At 38.0% G+C, this 19318-nt stretch overlaps 2 protein-coding genes across 2 annotated transcripts in view; one reads left to right on the top strand and one right to left on the bottom strand.

Annotated features, from left to right (window-relative positions):
• LOC132132042 (large neutral amino acids transporter small subunit 4-like) overlaps nt 1–19318 on the top strand; it is a 61168-nt gene that overhangs the window by 14376 nt on the left and 27474 nt on the right. The gene's annotated exons all lie outside the window — the stretch shown is intronic.
• On the bottom strand, nt 5773–18415 carry LOC132132957 (PAX3- and PAX7-binding protein 1-like). Its single transcript, XM_059545583.1, has 18 exons — nt 18016–18415; nt 17415–17543; nt 16501–16674; nt 16050–16268; nt 15734–15834; nt 14709–14932; nt 14127–14316; nt 11864–11987; nt 11145–11247; nt 9267–9382; nt 8977–9176; nt 8705–8855; nt 8499–8620; nt 7672–7748; nt 7462–7528; nt 7167–7313; nt 6894–7048; nt 5773–6557 (listed from the first exon to the last, which is right to left on the bottom strand). Exons 1-18 carry the CDS (start codon nt 18290–18292, stop codon nt 6440–6442), a joined length of 2694 nt encoding a protein of 897 aa, XP_059401566.1. The 5' UTR covers nt 18293–18415; the 3' UTR covers nt 5773–6439.

The raw sequence follows: 19318 nt of genomic DNA, 5'->3' as shown, positions 1-19318 counted from the left end.
TTTTTGTTTAAAAGTTTAAATCAAGGCAATAAAAAAAGAAAGTTTGCAGATCAAATGCAATTAATGTAATCATTTATGAAGTGATGAGTAAGCTGCAGCCTAGCTACACTAAAAACTTGATCCAAAAATTCTTCCGATCCAGATAAATATATTAAAAGCAATTGCCAAATACAAATAAAATCTAGCTTAGTGTAGAAATTGAAAGGCTATAATTTGTAGGGAAAATGGCAGACACACAATATGATAAATATGATCTAGGCTAAGGTAAAGATTCCGTAAACACCCAGATGGTTTGGAAAAAGTAGAATTTCATCAGAATTAGAAACTTCATAAAATCCACTCAGGCAAAAAAAAAAAAAAACAATAATAATAATTACTATACATGTATTTCTGCATAAGAAAATAACCTGCTTTTGTAAATCAGTTATGAAAAATAAAACGTGAGATACTAAGCCATAATTACGAGATAAAAATTCATGTTTATGTAACTGCACCTTCAATTTCTCAATGTCAAACTGTTATAATTATGATTTACCTAGGAGTACCTTTTTTATATCTAATGTGGCAGAAATTGGCATCATAGATGTCTTTTAGAATAAACCAAGAAATCCAAAGAAAAAAATGACTTATATTCCGAAAAATACGGTAATCAATTTGGGTAATACATTTTAATTTTAATTTTGCAACTTATAAAGTGTCTAAATGTTTTTAATTTGCATATTAAAACTAGTGTAGAAAATGGCAAATGTAAATCATAGAATTTTCATTTTGAACAAAATTTTGGACACATGTATGGTGAAATGTAAATTAAAACACAGAACTGCATTACCATTTTACGTATTGCATTGCCATTTTGCATATTTCAAATTGCTACCCATATGTTTCCATATTTATTTACCATTAGGGATGTTCAACACTGACAAAAAAAATAGTCATTGAGTTGTTTATTCATTGAATTTACAATGTGTTGTTTATAATTTCTTTGTTTATTGTTATTGGTGATTCCAGATTGCTGTCATACAAGTTACCATTTCCTCCCCCATTGAGACTGAGCTACAAATTCCCTTTGTTTTATTTTAAACATAAACATCAGGAGGAGAATGGCACCTACGCTGGAATTCATACAAATGTAAGGAACATATCTAATGAAACGGTGTATAAAGCATTTTATGTTGCCTTTTAGTGGAAAATAATCAAAGGCTTAGTTCAGTAAAAAACGAAAATTCTGTCATTAATCACTCACCCTCATGTTGTTCCGAACCTGTAAGACCTTCGTTCATCTTCAGAACACAAATTAAGATATTTTTGATGGAATCTGAAAGCTTTCTGACCCTGCATAGACAGCAAGGGCCCTGATCAAGGCACAGAAACATAGTTTAAGGACATCCATGTGACATCAGTGGTTTAACTGTTATTTTACAAAAATATTACTTTTTTCTTTTTTTTATAAAAAGAATACTTTTTGTGTGCAAAGTAACCAAAATTACAACTTTATTCAATGATTTATCCTCTCCTTGGAGAGTCTGCCGCCATTAACTAGAGTACCACTACGGATGCGTGTGCATTAATTTTCCAGTAAACAAGGTGCAGCGCATGCAGGGTTTACGTCAACAGCACCACACACATTCCCCATGGGTCAGAGAGCTCTTGAATTTCATCAGAAATATCTTAATTTGTGATCTGAAGATAACTGAATGACTTAACAGATATTTTATAAGCAATGTTTAAACTGGAATTTAATAATTCAATCTCAACCTGTTCTGCATGTTATTCTGTACTTTTTCATTCATTTTCATTTCTTGTCATTAACAGTCTTCCTGTGAAGAAATCCTGAACGAGCGTCAAAGGTTCAGATGAAGGCAATCTACGCTTCCAAGACTCATGTATGAACTACTTCTAGATTCCGTGTAAATGTTAGTTTTTTTTTTTCAAATCTCAACTTAGGACTTGGACTAAAAATGCAGCAAAAAAAAAAAAAAGTAGTTTCCTCAAACGGGCACATGGCAAGAGACACTAAATGCACACAAACACTTGGAGCCCTGATCTTAATTTGGATTGTATAGTTTCTTAGTTTAACATTGAAATGTCAGGCATGAGTGCATAAATCTTTGTTCTTTATTTTCAAATGCTGTTCAAGAAAGTTTTTTTATTTTTCGATGTCAATTGTAGATGCAGATAATTTAGCATGATTAAGAGTTTAGTAATCTAACTAGGGTTAGTTCACCCATAATATTATATGAATAATCCCATTCCAATCCTGTTAGACTTTTGTTCATTTTTGGAACACTAATGAAGATCCTTTTAAATGAAATCTGACAGCTCTACTGTATTGGACGTTGAAATGGTAGTTGCATAGGCTGTCAATTGAGTGACAGAAAGCACAGAGATTTCATTAAAAATACTTTTCATTTGTGTTTCAAAGATGAATGGACCCGTATGGATTTGAAACGGTATGAGGGAGAATAACTGATGACAAAATTCACATTTTGTGCTTTTTAAATAATGTTGTGTTCTATGGGAAAATGGTGTCATTTCACTTGACTATTGGCTATAAGTCTGTATCAATTGTTAATGATAACAGCCCTGTCTTTGTATTAATTTTTACCCCATGTATTTGAAAATGTATTCTTTGTGACCACTATTTGGTGCAACACCAATATTGTACAAGTACCTGTTCATGATTTCTTTTTTCTGCATGTTGCTGTTTAAACTAAAAATTGTTCTAGAATACAAACATTTTCAATGGTGCTTTTCACATTGTTAAATTGATGTCATAATATTTTTGTCTTCACCTATTTAAGGCAAATAAAAGCTACTGAATGCATTTTTAAGAATGTTCACATGAGGTAAAAATAAACCATGTTCAATTTGTACATATTGTGCTGGATTTATTTGCTACATTTATTTGCTAAAATTTTTTTTCAATCTCTGCATAACAGATTTTCCATTTATGGTACGGAAGAAAATGTTATTCTACAGAAATTTCTGTTTTAAATGTTGAAGGAAGTGTCCGTAAATTTAACAGAAAATGTCCTGGTAATTTTCTGCCAGTACATTATCCGTTTTTTTACGTAATTTTTTTTTTTTTACAGTGTACAGGTTCGAGTAGCAACGGGTTTCCCTGACAAGGGGGCAGTACTGAGCTGAAACACAACTATCCTCAGATAGCTCAGATGATGCGAACCCTGAAACAACATACAGAACTAACAAATATTGCTACAAGTGTGATTGCATCATATAATAATTGCTGTTAATAGTGTTCATCGTCTGGTTGACTACATAAATTGACAGTCACCACTAACTATTGTAGAAACTTAATTTTCTGTAAAGGTGCTTTGCAATGATTTGTATGGTAAAAAGCACTATACAAATAAACTTCAATTGAATAGCTATGTTCCAAGGCAAGGACTCAGCGCCTACTTGAGAGGACTTGTGCCAAGAGGAACCCAACCTAGTCATAGAAGCCAGGCTGGAACACTGCTGCCCTCAGACTGCTATTCCAGAGCAGGGACTGTCAACTTAAAAGCTCTGAGGAGGGGGAACGGTCTACGCAGCCCAAAATTAAAATGTGGGATTTAGAGGGACCTCAAACTTAAAAATACCCTAAAACCTGGGGAGGCAGCCCACTTGTGAAGTCGTGGCCTAATGGTTGTGGATTTGAGTCTCGGGCCGGCAATACCACGACTGAGGTGACCTTGAGAAAGGCATCAAACCCCCAACTGCTCCCCGGGTGCCGTAGCATAAATGGCTGCCCACTGCTCCAGGTGTGTGTTCACTGCTGTGTGCACTTTGGATGGGTTAAATGCAGAGCACAAATTCTGAGTATGGGTCAACATACTTGGCTGTATGTCACCTCACTCCTAAACCCATCCGGCTTAACATAGAAAGGGACATTCCCCAAAATCAAGCAAGGAATACAGCTGTCCTCAAACAACTATGTTCCAAAAGCAATGGGCCATCCACTTGAAAAATCCTAGCATGGGGGAAAAGCCCATAAAATTAGCATGTGGGGAAATGAGGGGAGGACACCCAACCTTACTACCCAGGCTAAGAAAATGCTTTGGAGGAGGAGCATGGTAATTATCTTCTGACCTCAACTCACGAAAGGGGAAGGAGCAGGACAGTGCTGGCTCACTAGCCCTGTCTATCATCCTCAGAACATGACAGGCCAGACCCCTTAGAGGTAAAGAACAACCGGCTAAGAATGAACCTCCTGAAAGCCGCCCACCAAACCCATGCCTTCCTGAACTCATAGACCACCCCCTTGATTGTTATGTCAAAGGAGTCCGGAAGGCTAATCTAACTACAGATGCACCATCATGGCCACCAACGCTCTCAAGCATTGGCAGCAGAAAACTGAGTGAGGTGTTGCACAACAGCACTCAAGGATCTAAACCAATCTAGATCACTAAAACCACCTGGGAGAGAAAGCTCGTAAGCATCTCTCCACAGAGCATCTAAACATACGCCCAGGGAGACTCCACACACACACACAATAATATGCATATTAAAGAGAAACAGCCAAGCTGAACATAGCTCCACCCTGTGATCTTGCAAGATCAGGGCTAAAACGAATTTGTCCTGCACCCCTCTGGAACAGAAACAAGCATGAGCAGATCCATTACATTGTAACTCATCACAATAAGCATGTTACACTGAACATCAGAATGTGCCCATGCCAAAATCAAACACATAGGCACACATTCCCTAAAATGCTGCTCGATTCACCAGGATGATGATTACACACACTGAACAAACAGACAGCTCCTGAAGACAACAAAAGTTTGTGACATGTTCTACAGGAGCCATTTTTTATTTCCGGGCACGTGCCTGTGACGTCACGGGCCATGTAGGTCAGTAGGATTGGAGTAATTTCACACGTGCATTTCACCGGTCCTGCTGGTGGCAGTCCTCATAGTGTCCACTAGAGGACACAGCGCAAGTTACCTAGAAAGGGAACCACTAGGGGAAAGACAATAGCAGATAACGACAAACAGTTACATGTTCATAAAAACTAAACTAACATTCTACTGTGCTCTCTGGCTTGGATTTAAACAAACACTTTTATAGAATCTGAGTATATATATCTATTTCTACCTCAAGTTAAAGCAAAGCTAGCTGACATGATGAGGTGTTTTATATTCAAACTCTTAACTGCATGTAAAAACAATCGTATCCTCAAATCTTTACATCTAGGAGCACTACTAATAGTGTAATTACAAAGGAATTTTGATAAAGTCACATTGTGAGATGTCATAATTACAAAAAATAATTTTCTGTGATCTATACTTTTGAAGAAATCATATATTTGTGTGTGTGTGTGTGTGTGTATATATATATATATAAATATATATGTGTATATGATATATATAATATATATGTGTGTGCGTGTGTGTGTATATATATATATATATATATATATATATATATATGTGTGTGTATATGATATACGTGTGTGTGTATATGACACACAAGCATATATATCATACACACACACACACACACACACACTGAGGCAGACACTAGCCCAGAGAACTCTTGCCCACGAGATCCATTTTCTGTAGTTTAGCTCCAACCTTGATCAAACTCACCTTTCTGTAACTTTATAGCAATCCAGAAGATCTTAATTTGCTTGTTCAGGTGTAACTCTGCAGGAAAGTGGATCTCAAGGTCCAGAGCTGAGAACTCCTGAACTAGCTTGTACTTTAAATCCAAAATGCCCAATATACTTTTAAACCCCGTTGTGTATAAAAGGAAGGAATTTATACTAAATATTATTAACTCTTTATTTAAGCAAATAAAACATTACAAGCTCCAGGAAAACAACAACAAAAAATAAGTACTTGTTACTGTAGCACATTGTTTTGTTTGCCAGCATGTCATGTTCATTTAATTAGAGGTGAGGTTGGCACATGAGCAAAACTCTGTTTTAAGATGGGCACAGATGCAGGATCAATTAAACCCATGGCTGTGCATAAATATTTTTTTATGTTTACAAGATGCATTATGTATCCTGCTCTCAGAGATCAGCTTTAGTGCAGCCTTGTGGAAGGGAAAGAGCACAGAACCCATGTGTGAGTTGAGTGGTATTTTTTTGCAGGTAATCAAACTGCAGTGATAGACAGTTTAAAAAATCCATTAAGAGACTCCATTCATTAAAAAAAAAACAAAAAAAAAAAAAACAAAAACAACAACAACATGTAAAAAGGGGTGACCTCTCCTCAGGAAATAGGTTACAAAAGTCTTAACACAGCAGAGTGCACTTCAAACACACTGAATTTCAACTGTCTTGAAGGAGAAACTTCACTAGATTCCACTAATGTGTCCCCAAAGGAAACCCTTCAGCCACACAAAAAAAAATGTACAATATTCGCAGTATTTACATGGTGTGGTTCATCCAAAAACGGTCAGTGAGGCATGCGTCCCATTGCTTTGCCTTTCATTTGTTCTCGAGGAGAGTCTTTATATCTTTAATACCGTGTTCTGACGCAACCGCAATCACGTGGTCTAAAGCATTGAGCCGTCCCAGAAGCCTAACCACTTCCTTTATGTGTTCCCTATGGAGAGAAACAATAACTGCATTAATAAAAAAAAATAAAAAATTGGGATGATGCTTACATTGCAAAGCCATTAACGTGAACATACACATGCTAAGATTAAAATGTTAATTGTCAGTAAGACTTTAATCATTTAGATTTTCAAAATTAATGTTAAAACAGTTTTTAACATTAATCATAAGAAATGTTTCTCAATCAGCAAATCAGTATTTTAGAATGATTTTTGAAGGATCGTGTGACACTGAAGACTGGAGAAATAATGCATCTGTCATTTCTTTGTGTGTCATCTACAGTAAGGTTGAGATGTTAACTCAAGGACATTAGAAACTGCTTTACCTCACGTTCCTCTTCTCCACATCTGATCCAGCCACGCAGCTGCGATAAAGACTGCTGGCCAGATGTTTCAAATATCTGCAGAAGTTCTCCAGCTGAGGAAGAGTCTGCTGTCCTTTCAGACTGCTGAACCACTGCACAGGAAAACACTCCACCACCTGAGGGCAGCAGTGAGAGCAATTCAGTGTTTTGAGTTGAAGGACATCATTTGTAAACACTATGTTTTGATGAATATTAATTCCTAACTCCACCAGAAAATGTGGAGACAAGTCATACCCTGCGACACTTCTCCATGTGTTCCTCGCTGACGTCTGTGGTCTGCAGGGCTGAGAGAATGTAGCGGTTTAGTGTGCTGTCCATGGCAAGCTCCTTCAGCACTGACGGAGACAGGATCCCATCCCATATTAAGATATTCCCAAATAACTGAACAGAAGAAAGAGATTCAGTTTGGAATATGCATGAACAATAGTTAAAACATTAAATATTTTCAAATATAAAAGGTTCAACTAAGATTAACTGATTCAAACGACAGCAGAAAGTCTTTAGAATGTTTAAGCACGACTAGCCATACCTTTAAACAAGACCAAAACTGTCTCTGGGAAAAGAGGTAAGGACCAGAGTTCTTGTTCTCCATTACACTGTCAGCGGAGAAAACAAAAATTACACATCATTACACACTGGTTTGCAAAACATTTAGTCACATTCGAAACAAGACGATGTGAACAAAGAACTACATGTACAAACGATGACACAACAGGAGTGTTTCGGCTTTTACACTCACTTTTTTGGAAACAGAGGCAAGAAAATGTCATCGTCAAGAGTACGTCGAATTCGCATGACTATGGTCCTCAGAAGCTCCTGAAAACACAGACACATTCTTGCCTTGAGAAATCAGATTTCTCTTAATGAAAGAATAATTTAACCCTGTAAATAATAAAATTTTAAATGGAAGTTAATTTGAGCTTTTATACAAAATATAATAAATACTGTATTTTTCGGACTATAAGTCCCACCAGAGTATAAGTCGCATCAGTCCAAAAATACGTCATGATGAGGAAAAAAACATAAGTCGCACTGGACTATAAGTCGCATTTATTTAGGAACCAAGAGAAAACATTACCGTCTACAGCCGCAAGAGGGCGCTCCGTTTTTAGTGTAGGCTACAGGAGCACTGAGCAGCAGAGAGCGCCCTCTCGCGGCTGTAGACGGTAATGTTTTCTCTTGGTTCATGTCAAATTAATTTTGATAAGTCGCACCTGACTATAAGTCGCAGGACCAGCCAAACTATGAAAAAAAGTGTGACTTATAGGAAAATATGGTAAATAAGTGTAATACACATTCTTGCTGAGCGTCATATTTGATAACTAGTTTTTTTGGCACATACAGATTAAAACTGGAGAAAATAGAGCTCATACTTGAGGACAACAAACACCTCAAAAGTGTATTCAGAAGTACAAACTGAGAAAAAATGTTCCATTTGGTGCAGTAATATAAAATTCTGAAAGCTCGTAATGTAGAGATCTTTATAACTGTTGTCACTCTTTATCCTTCAATAATATGTCTTAGTCTTGTGGCTTTAATGCGTTGCAGTCTCATCCATTCACTGACTTGTGTGTTGCGGTTGTCGCCGTGCAGCACAGTCGGATAGCCTTTAATCAGCCTCTGCATGAACGTGACCAGTCTGGACGTCTGACTCCTGGAGAGCGGATCCCACACCTGATCCATCAGCACTGAGGGGGTGAACAAGGTGCAATTTGGGTTTAAGATGCTGTTCTGAAAGAAAGAACTGGAGCATAATGATGGGATAGACTGACCTGCCAGCTTGGGAAGCAGCACTCTTTCCACAATAGCAGGAAGTAGGCTGTTATCTATGTCTTCCTCTTTCTTCAGGCCTCTCTGATCCCCACAGCCATAGAAAAGCAAAGACTCAAACCACAGCATGTACTCAAAGTTGGGACACTCCACCTATATAGATAGATACAAATGTGATCATTTAGGCAGTAGGCAGGCACTTGAAGATAAAAATGTTTAGGCGACGCAAAGCAGATCATAAAAATGTGTGAGTGGGGGGGGGGGTTCTCTGTACCTCCAGTGGAGACCATGAGATGAGCTGTAGTCGAATAAGAGGGTTGAAGAGTTTGGGCAGACAGAGTCCGATGTAGGCATCTCTATAGCATGTAAAATACAGCTTTCTCCAGGTCTCAAAGTGAGACTTTATGTTGTCCAGTGAGTGGAAATCCTCCGCCACATCCTCAAAAACCATCTTAGACTCATTTAAAATGCGATCTGGAAATAAAAATAATGAATTGTTAATTGAGAAAAGAATGAAAAAGCAGCAAAAGCTGATCTGGATATGCTGTGAGTTGAGTTGGTCACCTCTTTCTGAGTTGAAGCTGGTGATGTCAGTGGATGTCTCTTCATCATCACTGGACAGCCCCTCCTTATGCTCGGCTCTCTTGCCGTTCTGCTCTCGAGATTGTCTGCGACGAGTTCTGTTCAGGAGTATCAAAACTGAATTATACCACAGAAACTCTGCCTAGAGTAGTAGATCTGGCTTTTGAATTTCTAATTCAAGCTAATTTAGAAGCACTCGCTATTTAACAAGCAAATAGTAAAAAGGCAGATGTTTCACATTACTGTATGATCAAAAGTAGCCATTATTAAAAGTGGTATTAAATGTACTTTATTGATAAACAAGAGAAAGCTGAAAATGTACCATCTTGCTGCTCTTTTCCAAAAATGTTTGGCCATTACTAGTTACAGTACAAATCTAATTACTATATATTTTTTTAATATTTATAGTGAGGATTACATGCTTTGGCATATGCAATTATATGACACACACACACACACACACAGTGGAGATCAAAATTAGAGAACAATCCATAAATACTTGACTTTCACTGAAATACTGTTAATCTTCATCACTCAAAATTTGAAGCAATATTAGCTGTGGGAAACTAACACTGTTTTACTAACATGTTTGACAAAATAACCAAAGCATTTCAACAACAAAAAAACACAACTATATTTTGTGGAAAACGCAGTAATCAAAATTAGAGAACAGTAACCACTGTAGCACGAAAGAAGACTACAACTACATTTTTGAAGAGTTACAGCTGTCAGAAACTAGCAAGAAGTGTAGAGGCCCTCGCTTTGGATGTCTCTTCTTCCACTCCATAGATCTGTGACTCTAGTGGGTTTCTTAGCATTTTCAGTTGGGTATAGATCAGGACTCTTGGCCCAACATTTCATTATTTCAACGTTTTCCGCTTTAAGGAACACCTTTATCCATTTTGCAGTGGGAAAACTACAGACTGATTTGGAGATGCTCGCAGGGAAGGCACCGCATGTTGCTGAAGAAGGTTCTGATACATTTTTATTCTCCCTGCCATGTAACTGTATAAGAGGCCCAACTCCTGCTGCTAAAAAAATATCCCCCAAACCATGATGATTCCTCCTCCACCTTTCCCTGACTTCTTTACACACTCAGGGTTCAGTCTTTCCCTAGTTTGACACCGAACATAATGTTTCCCATCTGACCCAAAGAAATTAAACTTGCTCTTATCACTAAAGTGAACTTTGGACTAGTTCTCTCTCCACACAACATGCTCCTCAGCAAAGGTGAGTCTACCCTTTTGATTATTTCTGCTGATGAGAGGCTCCGTCACTGCGGAGGTGTGTTTTAAGTCCGACTTCTCTTAAACAGATCCTTACCATGTTCAGCGTTCAACTGGCGAGCAATTCCAGCTGCAGTGTTGAAGTCTTCTTGTGCATTTCTCTTATGTGGACGCCCAGACTTTTGGGGGGACTTAAATGAATTAGTGTCATTATAAAGCTGCAATATTTTAGAAATCACAGATTTGGAATGACCAGCTTCTCTTGCAGTGGCTGAAAGGGTTATCTCTTTGGCCTTCATTTGGAAAACCTGCTGTTGAAGGGTTTCAGTCACCTTAGAGTGGCCTGCCATTGTGCAATCTCAGTGAAAATTAGAGGAATGCTGCCAGTTGTTTTATGTCTCATTTAGGTTTTTTATACTGTGCTTCAGAATACAATTAATTCATGAAATATGCCTAAAAGATGGCCCTTCTAATCCTGTTAGGTTAACTTCAAACAGGACTAAGCAGTCACCTCGAAATTTAGAAATTGTAGGCTGTACTGTAATTTTGATCTCTACACACACACACATACATATATATATATATATATATATATATATATATATATATATATATATAATAAGTGACAGTATACCGTCTGGCTTCTCTTTCAGCTATCCTCCTTTGCTTGGCCAGCTCCTGATAGGCTGTGCGATCTCTACCGAATGAGTCCAAATTAGGTGCCATAACAGCCTTACCTGAAACAGAAAAAAATAATATTAACACAGTAAAGCTCAGCTCATCAACTCTGTTACAGCCTTTACTGACAGATTAGATAGTCATAACCTACTCATTAATATAGCATAGATGTTAATGCATTAGTCCACAAATATCAATAAAAAAAAAATGTATTCCATGCACAGTGCTTAAAGAGCACCCATTTCATAGAATGATGGAATTATGTGAGGGTGAGTACATATACAGAATTTTTTTTTTTGAGTGAACTATCCCTTTAAGTTGTTTCCCCTTTTTTCCTGACACCATCAGGATTAATTTACAAATAGAAGCTGGTTTTGATCTACCTGCTCAATTTTACTGGGGTGAGATTGAAACTCTCCTCCAAAACTCACCTGCTCAGCATCTTAGCAATGTTTCAGTGTACACACTGACCAATTAGAAGCCAGTGAGCTTTCACCATCCGAAAGCCACATACACTTTTACTTGTCTCAATCACACACACATACATACATGCACCCACAGGACAGTCTCTTGTGTATTACTCTGATGTGCAATTAATTACAACTATATAACAAAACAGAAAGGAAAAAAAACCCAATGAGGCCATTCAAATAAAAACCTTCAAGATGGACTGACTTGAAAGGCTGGAAAACTCCGACGATTCATCTTTAATATCATCCTGTCTTCTCTGGACGAGTCGGGACGCCCGCTGCCGAAGTAACTGGTGCATGGCGACCTCTAGCTCCAGAATAACAGGCACCTGAAAGATATGATGATTTTTGTGACAGCTGAACTGAAGACAAGTGGCCAGCGACCAAGACGAGGGGTTCAGTGTGCTCTGCTGTGGCATGGGAGAGAGAAAGCAGCAGAACCAGACCATATTTACCCATAATCAATGAGCTCTGGACAGAAAGCCCATTAGAGCTAAATCAAAACCGTCTTCCTCTGTGTTAATGTTTCATGTTATTTTCCTTATTATAAGCCGAAAAAAATAAATAAATGGCTTGAGTAGTTTGAAACTACTGTGAAAGACTTCCGGATAGCCATTGTTGGATATTTTTGACATTCATTTAATGCAGCGGTTCTCAAATCCAGTCCTCGCGCCCCTGTGCTCTGCACATTTAGTATGTTTCTCTTATTGCTTCAGACGTTTGTTCTATTCGAACATAAGTGCCCTGCGAAGTGGACATCACAGGATATTCCGCCATGATTCCAGTTTGAAGCGAAGGTATATGTTCCATTCAAAGTGCATTAAAGTGTGCGAGACGTGAATTTAAATTGTATTGATTTACAGAGGTATATGATGTCACTTGTCCATTTGCAGACGGGAGTTGTGCAATGTAAATCCGTGAATGAATGTGCTGAAGTGAAGTAAACTTCAACAGATTTCCCCTGCTCAGGGAGTAGGGAGCAGTAAACACTGTGTAGAGACCATGTCAATCGGAACACAGTACATGAACGGAGCTCACTAAAGAAGCTGATTATCTGAATCAGGTGTGTTAACAAAGAGAGACATACATTGGCTGCATCCGAAAACTTAGGCAGGTGACTTGCTGCCTTGCTGTCTAATCAGGCAATGACTTTGCAGGCAGCATTTTTGCCCGAAGGCACCTCATGAAACGAATTTCGGACAGACTTCTGAGGCAGCGTAATGGTTTAATGATCTACAGCAAAATATAGAAAGCTTTGGTGATAACTAAGTGGATATTTCATTACTGCAATATTAATTTCTCGCTAGAAATTGCATAAAAAGTGAAAAACGTTGATCAGAAACATACATTTACACACAAACTGACCACCGACCGCAACTTTCAGACGCCATCTTTATTTTTTGGCTTAACTCTCACGGAATGGAACGCACAGGATTGTGGGATATCAAAGGCAGTGAAGGATACATCTATGCTGCCTTCAGAAATCGGCCAGATGAAGGCATCTCAGGAGACAGGAAGTGAAGCTAACTTTGAATTCGGACGTGCATTGATGCCCTCCTACCTTGGAATGCGACCTCCGAAGGCAGCATTTTTCAGTTTTCGGATGCAGCCAATATGTGCAGAGCAGTGGGGCGCTAGGACTGGAATTGAGAACCACTGATATAATGTAATAAACAGATACAGACAAAAGAGTTCCCATATGGAGAAAATGAATGGAATTTTGTTGCAGTTTTCCAAGACATGTACCACAAATTACTTTTGATATTAACATGTAATTAGGACAAACTATCTTTAAGCTAATGTAATCATTAAGCTAACATCAGGCAGTCAAATGATAACCTAAAGGTAAAAAATATAAAGGCTTTAAAGGGCAGTTTAGTCCACTGGCGTGATAAAGGTTTACCTTTTTGACCACTTATTACTTTCATATTTTTAAAAATGGTTCAACTTGTTACATACCTAGCAGTTAAACAAATTGGAAGCCTCACACACAAAAAGGAAGTGTGACCTATGACTTTCTAAATAAAGTGACTAGTTCTTAGATAAATTAGTATATAAAAGATTTTTTCCCCAACTAATAACACTTCAGAGGATCTGTTCTCCATGCCCCATCAAAGACACTATGATTTGTCTCTTTATAGCTGAAAACAATTATGGAAACATATCTTAATGCATCTTGCTGTGGGAAAAAAAGATGCAAGTTTACAATATAATCCATAAACTGCTAAAAATGTGACCTGGTGCACTGCTATTATTTCTGTTTTTTATAAAAGATGATCATAAACTAAGTTAAAAAAATTTTTTTTTTTAACTAAAGTCTAACTAAGCACACAATGCTGAAACAAGCAACATTCAATACATTTCAAAATAAATCACAAAGATAAAAACAACAACAAACAAACTAACAAAAATACAAGTCAGTAAAAAAAAGCAGCAACAACATTAAAAGCAAATGCATTCATTCTTACCTTTTCACTGAAACACTCAAGCAAGTCTCCAACATACCCTCGCATTTCTTGCAAGAATCTATATTTGTCTGCAGCCTCCTGTGAGGAGCCCTCCAGGAGCTGGATGGTCTTTTTGGAGGCCTCCAGCTCCTCTTGGATCTGCTCAAAGCGCCGGGCATTGGAATCGTGCCCCTGACGCATGAAGCTCAGCCTGGCACACAGGGGAATCAAAGAAAGATTTATTATCAGTGATGTATGGGGAAGTCACTGGGGTCGCACATGTCCTGATGAAGACGTTCTGGTCTAATAAAAGCAATGGAGCCTGTAAAACAATTGCAGATTTTAGTATCTGCAAATCAGCTTAACATAGAGTTGAAACACTGCGATAGCCAGGAATAACCAGCATCAGTGTGAAGAGAATTGTGCCTTGGCACTATGAAGGAAGTCCAAAGTGAAGGAAGGAAGTCCAAAGCGAAATGAAAATTCATGGGACTTGAATAAAATTTACCAGGGAACTAAAAACTATAAAGTGTTGGTACATTCAAAATCTTACGAAATTCCAACTTGCATTTTGAGGGTTTACAATGGCGGTTCAGACCGTACCTGTCTTTGAGACGTGTCTTTACCAGATCTGTGGTTATAGGGGTCAGGTCACAAGAGGGAATGGGATAGGGAACCGAGGGCTCTGCTTTCAGAGGTTTGCGGTTGTCTGCTCCAACTGTGGCAGCGGCGTAGCTAAAGGGCATGGCATAGGACGCTCCATACGGCTGTGCATCATAACTGCCTTGGTAATACATAGTTGGGTCCTCGGATTGGGTGGTTTGGACCTAAAACATAAAAAAAAGGATATGACATTAAAAGGATCAGAGTGACAGATTTTTCAAAGTGTGTGTACATTATATATATATATATATATATAGAGAGAGAGAGAGAGAGAGACAGACTTTGTTTTTGAAGACTGCATTTAATCAAAAACACTATTTACTGTTTTCAATTTAATATATTTTTTAAGTAATTTATTCATGTTATGTCAAAGCTGCATTTGTCACATGATCCTCCAGAAATCACTCTAATGTTAATTTGTTTCTTATGAGTATGTTGGAAACAATTGTCCTGTTTAATATTTTTGTGGAAACTGATTTTTTTTTTAATTAAAGTTCAAAAGAACAGCATTTTTATTTGAAATAGAAATCTTTTGTAACAAATGTCCGTTTTGATCAACAATGCATCCTTGCTGAATAAATGTATATTTACGTAAAATAAATATATATTACTGACCCCAAATGTGTGTGTATACTGTATAGACAAAAAGAGAGACAAAAGTGTTACTGTTATTAAACTATATTGACAAAAATAGTCAAAAATATTCACAGATCTTAATTTCTTAACTTGATTTCTACATGCAATAGTTTCAATTTGTTAATATACACAATAAGTATTTAAGGAATTTGTCATATCACATTTGAACTGTTGTATTGAAATACTCATTGACGATATAAAATATACAGGAGTTTTTAAAGGGAAAAAAGCCTAACATACATAACTGAAATGTGGTTATTGTGACAACTCGTATACACACACACAATACTACACAATACTCAAGCACAATACTGACAAAACTGACCCACCTGCGGGATGCTAATGCCCTTCCTGATCTGCTCCTGCTCCCAGCGACTCACTTCCTCATCCTGCCCATTATCTAGAGCTTCATCGTCACTGCATTCAATACCTGAACCACAACACACATTCGAAACAAATACTATGGTCAGATCTAGGTTCACAGCACATCTTTTCCAGTATCTATTCATAAGAATTCAGTCCTTTTTGTGTGATTTATTCAATGTGACATGACATTTATTACAAGGACAACCCGTCCAGAGAGCGTGTGATCAGGGATTCCTTGAACTCAGCTTCAGATGAATAGCTCTGAGCTCATTAACTGACCTATCTCCTCAGCTATTTTCTGCCTCTGAGTCTTTATCTTGACTCCACTGAAGACGATTCTCTTCTCATCTTCGTCGTCACTGCCGCCGTTCTCATCTTCACGAGCGAGGCGCTTGTTTGTAACGTCATTTTCGACCAGCGGAGGCTCACCCCCGAGCTCTCGAGCCATCTGCCTCCGTTTACGAGCAGCATGAATGAAGGCCGCGTCGGGGATCTCGCCTGTTGTAACGTACAATTATTGTTGTGTAAACACAATGGCATATCACTTTCACAAGAATTTGATCAAATGGAGTGTTAAACAGCATTCAATGTTTAACCACAATACCCATAAGCAGGTCCGAGCCCTGTATGACTGTTCTCGAAGCATTTGAAAAGCAAAAATAACCTAATCCTGCTGCTGCTGGTCCGGTGACTGTGACACACTTTTGTCTGGGATGATGGGAGCTCTCACCTGGTCTGAGGGAGCTGAGAGCCGACAGAGTTTGGCTAAACGCTCCACCCGAAGGCCTTTGCTCGCCCTCATCCTCCTGTTCCTCAGTGCTGTCCACCTCCATTTCTTCTTCTCCATGTTCACTGCTGGCCTCCAAGGGCTCCTCTTTAATTGATAGATTCTGAGCAGGTCCGCCTGGACCGAAAAAAAAACAAAACAAAAAAACAGGTGAGCAATAATAGAAACTTACTTCGTAATCTTTAACTAGCTATATGTTTAATGGTAAAGATTTCTGAGGGTCTGTAATACTTTGAGGGTCTAAAAAAAAACTTGAACAAATGGGGTCATACGCTGTAAAAGGTTGGGTAACACATTGAATGCAACTATTTTGAAAAAGAAAAACTGAGATAGTATTTTCTTGTAAAACTCCAATAATCTTTGTTTTATATACAAATTTTTTACTTTTTTTTTTTTTTTTACAGTGTACACAAAAAAAAAAAATTATAAATGCATCTCTGATGAGGGTGCACATATGCATTTATTTTAGGGGTGCACGATAAATATCGGCTGATAATTAATGCGCATCTCGTCCTTGTTCCGGTTCTCTGATCAATGGTAAATTCAATCAGGTATGTGATTTCACATAGAGCAGCTGTTACTACACAGAGCCCTTGTTAACGGAGATACTGTGCAAAACCACACTGATAATGAACGTGGAATTGTGCAGCTTGTCAGTTAACAACAGCTCTGTGTAATAACAGCTGCTATATATATTATCGGCCGAAATTTATCGTGCACCCCTAATTTTTTTCTTTTATAAAAATGTACTAAATATGTTTTCCTGAAGAAAGAATGCAGTCCCCTGACTCTGATCTATGAACATGAATGATATCATGAAGAAAGAATAAAAAAACAACAACAAGAAAGTGTTGTACCGATGCGTGTGTTTTGATCCTGCGTGGCACTGCCGGTCTTTTCCAAATCCTCCTTATATTCTTTCTTCAGCAGCTTGACAATCTTCTTGCTGTGGTTGGATTTCTTCACACGGAACATTTCAGCCTCATCTAATAGTGACAGATGTATAATGATATTCAAGAAACTATCTTTTTTATACACACATTCTGGCCAAAGAATTTACACTTTTTTTTTTATTAAGATTACTGTGTGTTTTTACTTTTTTAACTATGATTTTTTTAAAGCAGTTTTAAAACACTAGTATTTCCATATTTGCCATGACCGTTGACATTCCTATTCTCCCCGATCACAGTAATTTTAAGATATTGGTGTTTAGCCAATCAATTGCTATATTCAAACATATGCAGCGTGCTAATTGGCCACTATTACTGCCTAATATAATATGCTAAGTAGCTCGTGTTTTTTCAGCGAAGTGACTTTAATGACACGAACGGTTTTACAATTTAGACTGCAATTAAGAATTTGGTAAATACATTGAGAAACTCTAAAAGAATAGTTTGTGAAAGTTCATTTTCATATCTATATTCTTATATATGTCTTCAATGGCAGCTCATTAGGCACCTTCATCATCGTGGAAGCTCAGCAGACTCGCTTTCGGCTCCTCTCGGTTCTCCTTCTTTCTCTTTTTCTCTCTGTTGGACTTGACAGCACCGGGCTGAACCCCGTTTCCGTGACTGTTCACCGCGTTTGCCCCAGGAGCGGCACCGGTGTTGGTGGACTCATTCGGGCTCACCAAGTCTTCAGCCCCGGGCCCGCCGGACTGATGCTCCTCCTCTCTCTCCTCATTTTCTGAGTCATTCCTCCGTCTGAAATTGCACCTCTTGGCTTTCTTAAACATGGTGATGTAGTGCAACACCTCTGGGAGAGTTAGTACAGACTGATGTTTAGATTTATGCAGGGCGCCAGCGATGATAACAAGTCCACCATTTTGCCTTTGGCGGAAACGTGTATGTTCCTCTTCTTCTTCTGTGGTTTTTATTTGGCGGTTTGCAAACAAATTATATTACCGCCACCTGCAGGACTGAGGTGTCAACTCATTGGGACATACATTTTTTATAATAAATACACACACACAAACAAAACAAACAAACAACCAACAACAACAAAAAAAAAACCCAAGGGAGAGAAAGAGAATGGAAATATTGTTGTAAGGCAAACCAAATGTTGAAAATGAACAATTAACCCCCTGATATAAGCCATATCTAGAATGGAAGAGATTCAGAGGCGTTTGTCTTGCAATAAATGAGCAGAGCACTAAGAGCTATCTGTGAATACATCAATGTGCTCCACAGACACGCTGCCAAAAACATCAAGCCTTTCTACTTTCTTTAAAGCCACATTACCAATAACTTTGACTCAGACAGTTCAAAACGAGACCACGGAAATTATGAAAAAAAGTGACCCTCTTCTTTTCTGTGGCAAATGAGTACAGTCTGGGTTCAAAGGTTTCACACAAGCTTAAAGATTGTGATTATTTCAACGTATTTTACTTCAAACGATGTAGCATGTTTTGAAAAAGTCAAAGCCAAGAAATACGAGCGAAGGAGGACAGGGGATAACATTTCATGCAGGGGTTTGAGATCTGGCCAGCGAGAACAACCAATGAACACAATCAAGAAAAATAGCTACTAAAAAAGATCCATCCGAGCGCGCCAGAAGAAATGACACTAGATTCATCTCAAATAACATTTAATTTAAACACCATTAAATCTCAATCATTGAGTAATTAAGGAGTGCATTCAGATGATACATAATGCATCTGAAATGCCAACATTGTCCTTGAAAACTTTTACTCAGAAATCGCTAATAAACTTTATAATGATTAAGAATTGGCAAGTATCACATTTAAGTAACAAACTGAATA

Source organism: Carassius carassius, chromosome 49 (genome assembly GCF_963082965.1).
Source record: "Carassius carassius chromosome 49, fCarCar2.1, whole genome shotgun sequence".
Lineage (NCBI taxonomy): Eukaryota > Metazoa > Chordata > Actinopteri > Cypriniformes > Cyprinidae > Carassius > Carassius carassius.
Note: the sequence above shows the minus strand (reverse complement) of the source record. Positions and strands in the feature narration are given on the sequence as shown.

Bases quoted from the DNA above. Each gene is read 5' to 3' on its own strand.
- LOC132132957 (XM_059545583.1), bottom strand. From the start codon at position 18,292: ATGTTTAAGAAAGCCAAGAGGTGCAATTTCAGACGGAGGAATGACTCA. The intron at 11,248-11,863 runs GTCAGTCCATCT...TTTCTGTTTCAG, and splicing joins GGAGTTTTCCAGCCTTTCAA to GTAAGGCTGTTATGGCACCT. The intron at 7,314-7,461 runs GTATGGCTAGTC...TCTTCTGTTCAG, and splicing joins AGTTTTGGTCTTGTTTAAAG to TTATTTGGGAATATCTTAAT.